Source organism: Taudactylus pleione, unplaced genomic scaffold, assembly GCF_031769625.1.
Source record: "Taudactylus pleione unplaced genomic scaffold, aTauple2 ptg000086l, whole genome shotgun sequence".
Lineage (NCBI taxonomy): Eukaryota > Metazoa > Chordata > Amphibia > Anura > Myobatrachidae > Taudactylus > Taudactylus pleione.
In genome coordinates this window covers 3,865,795-3,878,083 of record NW_028284488.1, presented here as the reverse complement: position 1 = coordinate 3,878,083, position 12,289 = coordinate 3,865,795, and the positions used below count along the sequence as shown (strand labels likewise).

At 46.3% G+C, this 12,289-nt stretch overlaps 1 protein-coding gene across 2 annotated transcripts in view; it reads right to left on the bottom strand.

Annotated features, from left to right (window-relative positions):
• Window positions 1-12,289, bottom strand: part of STRIP2 (striatin interacting protein 2) — a 149,304-nt gene that overhangs the window by 106,814 nt on the left and 30,201 nt on the right. For both annotated transcript variants that reach the window (XM_088468667.1, XM_088468668.1), the window contains exon 2: window positions 723-792. In XM_088468667.1, the coding sequence (XP_088324793.1) occupies window positions 723-792 (70 nt within the window). The remainder of the gene's footprint in view (window positions 1-722; window positions 793-12,289) is intronic.

Below are 12,289 nucleotides of genomic sequence, written 5' to 3'. Positions count from 1 at the left end.
CTCTCCACCCACCGCACACCTATCCTCCGCTCTCTGGTGATGCCTCTGCAACCAGTGCACCTACAATCAGCTCTCAGGAGAAGCCTCTCCATCCAGCACACACCTGCCGTCCAATCTCTGGTGGCACCTCTCCAAGTGCACATCTACCCTCCACTTTCTGGTGACACTTCTCCATTCAGCACACACCTACCCTCCACTTTCTGGAGATGCCTCTCCACTCAGCGTACACCTAGCCTCCACTCTCTGGTGACGCTTCTCCTCCCAGTGCACCTACAATCATCTCTAAGAAGATGCTTCTCCACTTAACACCTACCCTTCACTCAGTGCACATATATCCCCAGCTCTCTAATGACTCCTCTCCATCCAGTGCAGTTAACACACTGCTCTCAGGAGATGCCAAGGTGCCATATGCCACAAAGCCCACCAAATTGACCAAACTGCACCTTTTATCTTATTTGAAAATTTTAGCTTTTGCCATGGTCCTCAAAACTAAGTTTAGGAAACATTCTTGCTCCTCCTCATGAGTAACTATTATCTGCTCTTCCACATATAAATGCACTGTAGTGGAATTTTAGGTGTACTGCCTAAATCACGGTCCCACCAAGAAGAAATTATGCTACATCATGGCTTGTAGATAATTGTAGCCCACTAACAACACCAATGCTTGAGCAATCATGTAAAAATACAAGAGCCGTATGTTATTGACAAGCTTCAAGAATTACCTGCTAATTCTGCTGATAAGTGGTCTGCATCGTTATACTCAAACTCCAGACTTGGACCATCCTGTGAGCCCTGGAGAGAACAAAAGCCAATTAGCTGAGTATACCATTTACTACCACAAAGAGCCACACATAACTGCACTGGTGCCACTTATACCAAAGCACCCTCAATACTAATGTTTTTATTCAAAAGTATTTATGTGATGACAAAGATGACATTAAAAAAGTCAATTGTACATGAATTGTCAAACAATTCAAATTATTTCCAGAGAGAATGAGCAGGTAGGCCCTAATGCACCGTGCTACTGAGGTAGACTTTGGTGCACTAAATCTCCATCACAAACTTCATTATTTTAAGTAGTTTATTTTAATAAATGGTACTAGATAAAGCTCAGAAAATAAGAGTATATGAGAATTGCATTAGATAAACAGTATAAGGCAAAATGATCTTGACATTGTTTAGGATTTCCAGAATGTTTAGCTCATGTCAGGTTCTGTCTGGAACACAACACGAGACAAAGCCTGATAAGTAGCTTAGTTAACAAGCCCAAGGCATGGAGGAAGAGGAAGAAGGAAGACCAGCACTCACTCTGTTCAACCACAGACAGTGGAGGTGAAAAGATGGATCGATAACAGTGCAAACAACCCTGCAAACCAGGTGTGCCAGGGCAGGCGTCCTGTGTCCCCCATGGACTTCAAGAAAAGGATTTATCTATTATCCATGGGGAACACAGGTATGAAACCGGGACATCCCAAAGCTGTTCCCCTAAGGGAAGGGATGCTCCTGAGCTGCACTGAGAACTCTTTGCCCAAAAGCTGCATCTGCGAAAGTGTCAAAGGAATAGAACTTGATGAAAATATGTGCAGAGGACCACGTCTGTTTAGAAAGCTGCTCCACAGAAGCGCCGCATAGAGACGCTCAAGAAGTGCCAACTGACCAGGTAGAACATGCTTGCACCACAGCAGGGGTAGGTAGGTCCACCGCTGAATAAATAACAGTCCCGCACCAAGTTATTTAATAGATGATAATCACAAAATTGAGGATATTATATCAAGTGTTTTCCTATGGGATACTTAAGGTGCTACCCACTGATTCAGGAATCAGTGGGTAGCACTGAAAGCAGTGAAAATCCCGACAGGGGATTCAGGTAAGTATAACTAACCCTACCCCCCCACCCCCCTATCCCTCCCTTAGGGGTGCCTAAACCGAACCTCCCCCCCCCCCCCAAGTGCCTAAACCTAACCTCCGCCCCCGCAGCCCAAACCTAAGTCTCCCGGAGGGGTGCCTAACCCTAAGACCTCCTCGGGATCCCCTAACCCAACCCCCCCTCCCTCCCGCGGGTGTCCGTGCCCGGCTTACCTTCGTTCGGTATGCCGGGAGTCGGGCTCTATAATGAAAGGCGTCAGGATTTCAACGTCTGTCATTAGTACCCTGCCGGGATTTGACAGTCGGGAAGCTGGCGGTCGGCATTTTGACCATCGGCTTCCTGACTGCATCCCCTAATTCAGTTAAACAAACCAAAATTCAAATAGAGAAAGAAATCAGTTGTTTTCTTTGAGGCGCACTCAAATCCTCCCGAACAATACTGAGTTTAAAAACACAATCTTTATTAGATATACATTAAAAAACAGATATCATTTGCCCTTATGCATATATTAGTATTTATATATAACTCTATTACTGTGTATTAAATTAGAGTGAATAAGGTTACATGAAGTATAAAATAAAATTAGCATAAAATTGTGACGTGATGAAAAAAAAATAAAAAAATGGTGTAAATAAATATTAAAAACAAGGCTGTACGCTGTCTTTATTCATAGATATATGGTAAAATCTTTACATTGTGTGCTTCTCGATCCTAGAATCAATCTTCCAATCACAAATGATAAAGGCTGTGACTTTCAGCCTACGTTATCATTCCTGTTCTAAAGTGTTAAGTTACAACAAGTAACCATGTCTCCTCCTATATTCATATCCTGATACAATATTTTCAGTACTTAGATACATGTGTATCAATATTCAGTTATGCGTAGAAACTGTATTGGGACTGTGATTGTCAAGTCAATCTGTATACTGGTAAAGATATAGGGGTCAATCCAATTAGGTGCAAATTGCGAGGTGCTATTTTCTCTTCGAATTTGCATAGCGAATTCATTTTGCAATCCAATTAGCAACTTGCACTGAATCAGTCAGACTGAATCGCATCTTTCCATTCGCACCTCCCTGAGGGTGAGAGAAGGAAAATCTTTATTTTAAGGTTAAAATGTTGGGACACTGTGCTGAACCCCTTGGACACACCCCATAATGACTAATTAGGCAATTGGAAGTTTCCAATTAGCTTAATTAGCCCAATACATACATGTCATTTTTTGGGCGTTAAAAAAAAAAAATTGTCCTCAAATTACACAAAATCAACTTTTTCATTAGTTTAGGCACTCCAAATTTAATTACATTATTCTTTTAATTGAAAAATATATTTATTTATTTTTAAAACTTCAAGGTACCTCAAAGTACCCCAAAATCACCTACTTTTTTTAAAAAAAATTGTTTTAATTCGTTTGAGAATAAAATGAAGTTGTTTTTTTTTAGAATTTTCTTGCATTTAAAAAAAAACAAAAACACAAATCAGCCATTTGACACTATTTAAAAACCTACAGTACCTTCCTAATGCCCATAAACAGCCTTCTATATGGTCCTGCTAATTAAATTTTCCATTTTGGGGGGTCCAGGATGGTCTCCCCACATTTTCGTGCACTTCTCTCAAATCTCATTTGGCGGTCAATTTGCACCCCTCCGCTGCGAATAGGCATTTTTAATTGGATTGGAGATTTCTCCAATCCAATTGGAACCCCAAATCAAAGTATGTTCTCCAAACCCTGTGATAAAACCTAGCCGAGGAAGGCTTCCTTGTGTTAAGCATGGATCGAATAACATGTCTGGAGAAACCCTTAGCTCTCATGACGGATGTCTCAAGTGCCATCCTGTCAAAGAAAGATGGTTAAGGTCCGGATGGGAGCAAGGGCCCCGAGAGTGACGCAATGGATCATCAATGGATAGAGCCAAAAGATCCACTTACCAAACTCTGCACAGCGAATACGGAGTTACTCCAACTTCAATTTGAGTAGAACCCACAAAATCATCGAAATTATAGGGAAGATGTACATGAGTGAGATGGAACACCAAACCGCGAGAGCATCCAGTAGAAGAGCTCCCAGATCCCTGGTGCGCAAGGAGTACCTTGGTAGCTTGTGGTTGTGTCAAGAGTCCATCATGTCTAGGTCTTGAAAGCTCCAGCGGAGTACCAGAAGCTGAAAGACATCTGGGTGTAGGGCCCATTCGCCCGAGTGAACGTCTTGACGGCTTAGAAAGTCCGCCTCCCAGTTTTGGACTCTGGGAATGTAGACTGCAGATAGAGTGAGGAGAGGACACTCTGCCCACTGAAGAATACAACTCACCTCCGTCATGGCGCCCAAACTGCAGGTGCTGCCCTGACGGTTCATGTAGGCGACAGCTGTCGTGTTATCAGACTAAACCTTGACCGGCCAATGCTGGAGGAGGGGCTATGCCAGACGGAGAGCTCTGTAAACCGCTCCGAGCTTCAGAATATTGAATGAAAGTCGACTCTCCTGAGCCGTCCACCAACCCCGAAATGTCCGATGACAAGTTACCACCCCCAAATTCTTGCATCATTGGTTAGCAGGACCCAGTCCTGTATCCAAAAGGGGCGACCCTTGTCCAGACGGTATTGTTTGAGCCACTACAAGAGTGAGTGAAGAACCTCCTGAGGGAGAGGGGATTATCTGAGACTTGAGCTGCTGAAGGGAGCAGTTCCACCAAGCCAGAACCTCCATTTGTAAAGGATGGGATTGAAACTGGACATAATCTACCATCACAAAGGTAGAGATCAGAACCTACATGCAAAAGTGGATTGACACACGACAGCAACCCACGAATGTGCGAACCTTGGCCTGTAATGACAGAAGCTTGTCCTTGGGAAGGAACACTTGCTGGACTCTGGAATCCAGTAAGGCTCCTTAATATAGCATCTCCCAAGACAGAGTCAAGGTAGATTTCCGCCAATTGAGGATTCAATGTGGACTTACTCCGCCTGGAGTAAGTCCACAGAGAGACGAATGTCATCCCTTAGCACATCCAGTGCCTGGGCCAGGAGAAGTAGGTCATCCAGATAAGGTATTATTTGGACCCCACTGCATCTGAGAAATGCTGCCATGACTTTCATGAAAACACAAGGAGCTGTGGAAAGCACAAATTGCAATGCCTGAAACTGGAAGTGTTCCTCCCATACCGCAAACCTTAAGAAGAGCTGGTGACTGACCCAGATAGGAATATGCAAATGGGCATCCTGGATATCTAAGGAGGCCATGAAGTCCACTGGATCCAGAGCCAAAATGATAGAGTGAAGACACTCCATGCGGAACTTTGGAACTGATAGAGCGACTTCGGGTTGAGAATGTGTCGGAATAAGCCGTCCGGCTTGTGAACCACGAAGAGAATGGCATAGAAGCCGGAGCATCCCTGGCACAGGGGAACGGAGATAATCACCTGGGAAGCCAGAAGGGATAGGGCGGACTGCCATAGAGTTAACCTGAATCCATTGGAAGGTTTGTTGAAAAATATTGGGCCGGAGAATGTTCCTGAAAGGTTAGGGCATAGCCCTGGGAAAATAAGTTTCTGACCCAGATGTCTGATGTGGGCATCCATGCATCAGAGAAAAGCAGAAGGCGGCCTCCTACACTGGGGTTTCCCAGGCAGAGGCCGCCCCCGTCATGTTGCATGCTTATCGGGTGGCTTGGTTGCAGGAACGCCTGGAAGACCAGGCCTGTTTACTTCTGGACCTGGAACCTTTAGTGGAAGAACCCTAGAACATGGAGGAAGACTGACCCTTGGCTTTACCCTGCGGACGAAAGGAGCGAGAATTAGAAGTTTGCGACCTGCCGGCTGCCGCAGAAGGAATGTAAGCTGTCTTGGACACAGCTACCGTAGCCACGATCTTGTCCAGCTCTTGACCAAAAAGATCCACTCCCAAAAAGGGAAGAGCTTCAAGGGCCTTCTTAAGTCTGCACGGTAAGTACGAAGCCAGAGGGCACGTGTGGCAATGGCCGCCTCAGCAAGATAGAAGCCTGCTTCCCTGATATTTTTGACCAAGGGTAACAACTCCGTTCGGTGGGTACCAGAACAGAGGCAGTCTTTTATGTCCGATGGCCTTAGCCATCCAAGTGGACGCAAGGGCTGGGCGTACAATAGCACCTGAGAAAATTTCCGTAAACTCTCAAACTTCCGTCAGATCCTTAAGGGAAGCAGTGTTAGAGATAGTAAGTGTCGTGGATTTAGCCAACCGGGCATTGTGAGCATCTGCCAGAGGAGGGGACTCCCATTTGGCCCTATCAGACAGCTTGGAGCAGTTAAAAAGCAGAAATGCACTTAGAAACTAGGAAGCGCTTGTTAGGGTGAGCCTGGGCCTCCACTAGGAAAGAAGAAGGAAACTCAGCTGGCACCTTCTTCTGATTTAAATACTGGGGCATCTGAATTAGAGGTTTGGTCAGAGTCCTTAATTAAAAGTGCAGATCTAACTGCCTTGATCAGGGCCTCGACATCCACCTGTGGTGGTGAATCCTTGGGGATAGGGTAAGTTTCAAAATCAGATATAATGGAGACATCATCCCCATTATCCGAAGAAACCTCAGACATCTGGTAGGCTTGCATTTAGACGGACAGTCCCTTTCCAGCATTTGTTGGAGAGGGGACCAGGATGATTTACAAACAGCGGCAGCCAGGCAGTGAAGATCCCGACAGGTAAGCTTCTCTCTATTTACTAACCTAACCTCGCCCCCTAACTCTAACCCTCCCTTAGGGGTGCCTAACCCTACCACCCCCCCCCCCCCCCCAAGTGCCTATACCTAACCCCCCCTGCCCCTCAGCCTAAGTCTCCCGTGGGGGGGGCCTAACCCTAAACCCCTTCCCCTAGCCTAACCCTAAGCCCCCCACGGGAGCCCCAAACCTAACCCTTCCCCCCGCGGCTGTCCACGCCCGGCTTACCTTCGATTAGTAAGCCGGGTGTCGGGCTCCCGGCGTTGGTCTAATGACAGGCATTGACGCCGGTCATTAGACACCTGCCGGGAGTAGATGGTCGGCATCCCGACCGTATCCCGTTGGAGAGGAGCAGACACCTGTGCCAAGCCTTGCACCGACTGAGAAAGCAACTGGACCCAAGGTGGTTCTGAAGCTAAGTGTTGTGAATCTCCCTGAGCAGGTAAAATACTGGCGACCTGACCCACACCTGTAGAGAGACTAGCAGTGGGGGGGGGAGCCCTGGGGGGTTGCGAATTGATTTACTAACTGCAGCATTACCTGTGAAAGTGCGGAGGTCCATACCAGTTCCTGATTGGAAACTGTGGCCGAAGGGGCCTCCTGCTGCGTAGTTGTGAAACACCGAAAACAGAGCCCTTCGTGGTCTGGAGCATAAGTAGAAAGCAATTCAGTACGTTGCTCAACTGAATGTTAGAGCGCCACAAATAAACTAATAAGTGGGGCTATGCAGAAAGGAGATGTAAATGTGAATACCAATAAACAAACTGGTGTTCACAAGTGAATGTGTTAATTTATCTGTAGCAATAAGTTCAAAACACCATAACTGTAGTCCTTACAGAGATAGTGAGCAAAATAATAAACAGAGACAGTAAACAAACTAAACAGGTATTGCTATACACTTAGAAAGAGTTGGGTAAGCGGCGGTCAGGATCCCGGCGGTCAGAATCCAGGCGCTGGCGTCCTGACAGGGTTAGGACACCGACATCTGCTGGTAAATGCACTAACCCAATACCTACCCCTAAACCTCCCTCCACATAGCATAACCATAATCGCGGCCCCCCTATCCCCAATACTTACTTTCGGGATTCCAGAGACGGCATTCTGAGCGCTGGCATACAGACAGCTGGGATGTCAACTATATCCCCTTAGAAATAAATTGACAGTTTAGAGAACATGCGAACAAACACATTCAATGCAAGTAAAAAATGGCATTTAGTGCTCAACCTACCAACCCCAACAGGGGAGGTAGGAGCTGAATGCATAACCTGACTGCAGAGAGTGATGTATACAGGGAGACAGGAGCCCGTGCTTTTCTCTGGTGCTGTGGCAGGCAATGTGTAAAATGGCCGCCCAGTATTTCATGGAGGTAGTAGAGAGAGAAGGAGTATGCAAGAGGGAATGTGCCAAGGGGTGGGGGATTAGCCAACAGGGAAAAGCTACCTCTCTCATATGGCATAGACTCCAGGGCAATGGCTGCTACATAAAATATTGCCCCGTTACCACAGAAAGTGCCTTGGTGGTCTAGTGGGGGTGCAGAGACAACCTGGCTCCCACTGCCAGCACCGCTGATGGTCTCCCTCATCAGCAGTAACAGCCCTGATGTGGGTGGCTCCCTGCGAGCAGGGAACTACCTTACCTGCTCCCCACTGCTCCAGGTTGCGACTCCCACTGTGTGCGCTGGAGCATGGCCAGGGATGCTGACAGAGTTGCCAGCGACCCGGCCGCTGGTGCAGGGGATTTGGTGGTGGGTGCATCAACATGCTGACCCGCTGGCCACTTAACAAGTGAAAATAAAATAAAATGAAAATAAAACAAGGAGAGGGTACTATAGGTGCCCCTCTAAAACTGTGCCCACTCCTTGGGTACCAAACTAAAACTGGACCTCTGGGCTGGGGGCAGGGGAGAGGAAGTCTCGGCTGCTGGGAATAGAAACTTAGCCTTTTGGTGCCCACCACCCAGCGCATCACCTATACCAAGTGTCCTCCATGTGTCCCCCCATGGATGATAAAAAAAAGTAAATGTATTACTGGAAGTTTTTAAATCTCTAACACATCATGTCACGATCTAACCACAGAGTCAGATGAGGGCGTGTAACAAACAGAAGCAGAAGTGCAGGAGCTAAAAATACATTTTTGTAAGAGTCCCAGCTGACTGAGATCTGTCCATCTGTTTATAGGACTGCAGTTATCACTTATCTCATACAGTGCCAGAACGAAGAGCAACAGATCTGTTCAAATTTACACAACCACCATCCCAATGGTTTGTTTACTCTCCTTCTGCATGAACTAGTGGGGCCATACTGTATAATGCTGGCAGCACACAACACAGGTTACGAACACTGCAATGGATGTGGATATAGATAACTATTAGAGAGAATACACAGCCTGAAATATTATTTAATTGTGTATATACTACACGGTGTTATTCCCAGAAATTTTTTCCAGCCGGGTGGCATCAAGTGGGGGCCTTCGCAATAAAAGGTTTTAAACCCTGACCTTATAATGATTTAAACTTGAAATTTATATATTAATTCTCCTCTTCTTCTTAGAGGCGCAGCTTTTTCATAATCAGTCTGTAGGATCTGGGCCCTCTAGTGAGATCAGCATTACGTTATTTAGTGCTGGAACCACAGAGTTTATTTTTTATACAGCTCCCAGATACAGTGTACTAACGATATTAAAATGAACCTCTATATACCCCTGCCTGTACCTTCTAAAATCCTTCCTATAAACCTCTAAGGATGACGCTAATTTGCGTACGCAGTCATACAGTAAATACTCAGACCTGGAATCTGTGGTTCCAAAGCACAAGTGTTATTCAAGTAAAAGTTCAGACAGTTACACGCAATTGATCCAGACACAATTTAGGCGCAAAAGGAATTATACAGACCCAAGTACAGTATACATATGCAGCGCTTCCAGACCCGAAGATAGGCATCAGCAAGAGACCCCTCGTCATTCAGCACGACGACTAAGAACCCAGCGTTTGAGCACACATATTTATACCCCCCCAGAATAGACAGGACAATAGAGAAGTTTGTGCTGATGTCATTGGCTCCCAGGGGAGAAGCATCTGTTACAGAGCATTTAACAGGCTGGTTCAAATAGACTCTCCCTGCCACTAACAGCTGGGGATCTTTCCCTTCCCGCCCCCTGCAACATCCTAACAGTTGTTCATGAAATATACATTTTGTTGCTTGTAGACTCTGCGATCCATAACTCGAGAATGCATGATGCGATCTCCCCACCGATAACACCGGAATACTGTGGAAAGAGTACGCATCAGTACGAAACCAAACACGACTTGTTTAGCATGTATAATACCTTAGTTATCAAATATCTTTATTTCTCAGCATTTAAACTAACTGAACCAACTTAAATCATATACTTTAGAGCTGGGGTGTCCAACCTTTCACCTTCCCTGGGCCACATTAGAAGATGAAAACTTGGTTTGGGCCGCACATAAAATAAAATAACAGTAATGTAGTAGTAGTCCCCCCCTTGTAGTGCCCCCAGTAGTAGTAGTCCCCCCCTTGTAGTGCCCCCAGTAGTAATCCCCCCTGGTAGTGCCACCATAGAAATCCCCCCCCTGGTAGTGCCCCCATAGTAATCCCCCCCCTGGTAGTGCCCCCATAGTAATCCCCCCTGGTAGTGCCCCCATAGTAATCCCCCCCCTTGGTAGTGCCCCCATAGTAATCCCCCCCTAGTAGAGAGAGACTTAATAAAAAAAAACAAAAAAACACTTACCTGAAACTCCCGCTCCTGGTCCCGACGCTTCCACCTCTGGCCGCTTTGCATTATGGGAGAGACGTCGTCATGACGACGGCTCTCCCATTACCCACTGCGGGAGCCGGAAGATGGCTCCCGCAGTGGGAGCGGCGGCAGCCGCTGAGAGTCTGACAGACTCTCAGCGGCTGCTGATTACAGCAAACACAAAGCTGCCGGCTCCGGCGGCTGTGTGCTTGTGCTGTGTAGCGCTGACTGGACTCCGTCCGGCCAGCGCTACACACGCGGTGCAGTCTGTGTCACAGTGACACAGACTGCACCGGCCCGCGGCCCGCATGACGCTGCGGCCTGGGGGGCACATGGCACCCTGCCCCCAGGCCCAGCCCTCCACTGGTGATTACGCTGGCGGCACAGTGAATGAAGGAGAGCGTGGGGGCGTGGTCTGGGGGCGCCGGGACTACAGTGAGCAATCCCGGAACAGCGGGACATATCGTGAATGTCCCACTGAATCCGGGACACTTGAGAGGTATGCGGGCCGCATTACGAGCCGACCTGGGCCGCATGCGGCCCGCGGGCTGGACAAGCCTGCTTTAGAGCTTATTAAACCTTATGTGTGAATATGTAATGTGTGAGTATTCGGGGTTTGATATAAGGACGCTAGTTAACTTGGGGCAGATGCGTGCGCATAAAGCTAATAAAACAGCGGTTTCATACAAAGTCCTATGCATTCGCTAATATGCGACTAGTTAGCAGCGCCACTGTGCGTATTAATGTGTGTATGAGAACTGGTGAAAGATGCAATCGCATGGTGCTAATAGTATAATCGCCACATGTACTAAAATGTGAGTTTATTTAAAATGGCGCTTAGGCGGCCATTTGCAAAATGGCGTCTTGCGATCTCATTTTCAAGATGGCCAGTCGCAAGATGGCGTCGCTGCGATTAAATTTTAAACTGAACTTGTCTCAGCCAATTATCCAGCTTCGACAGTCCACCCTTTGATAGCAAACAACATGCTATCACAATCTGCTATTAGAATTTAATTTAGGCTTACATTTACATATTATTTAGTGTTATTATGGGATGGCACAAGGTGGTTCTTAATCCATCAATAATGTGTCTCTGGGTGGGGACATAAAACTACTATTATACGCACAACGCGGATCTTGGAAGATCATGTGAAAGGTGTGGGAATGCACCAGTCTTATAACAGCAGTCTTGAAGGGGAATTGAGACTTCACATTATCTGAGGTGTTCTATGAATAACATTTCAATAATACATTCTATGCATGTCTAAATATAATACATCAAACGATAGTATTTCCTAGTTCAGGGTTGTAATGCAGTTCTATATTTACCTCGGTATACATATTGTCATTACTGACCACCATCATAGTTTCATTCGTACGTTTTACTCTGTTTTTACATTTTCCACACTTCAACACAATAGGAACACACCGGACGCATATGCCAATTATTATGATGACAATCAGTATAAGGATTAAGAATTTGCCTATGCTGGCGATCACTTCCTGGACCCATTCCCCTAGGCCTGAGAACCATTTCACTGGGTTCAGCCATGAAACCCATCCTTCTATCTTCTCCCCTACTTCAGCCACTGAAGCGTTATGGTTCTTACGAAATTCCCACTTTAGCTTCAGAATTTCATCCATCTTCCGGTCTATCACCTCCTTGGGGTCGCTGGTATCATTGGTGACATAGGTGCAACATTTTACTCCAAATTGGGTGGCTAACGTTACGCAATACCCTCCAGTACCAGCAGTTAAATAATTCAGCACTAGCCTATGTTGCACTAATTCTTTCTTGTACGCTTGCAATTCTCTCCCTGTATACCTGAATGTGTCATCATACATCTCAGTGATATTATCTATCAATTTAGCAAGTTCCTCGATATATCTAAAATTTAATGTACCCCGAGCGATCCTGGTGGGATCCAATGCGACTAAAACTTGAAAGCCAGTTGTCTCACTGATTAACTGAGTGGCTTTATGTACGT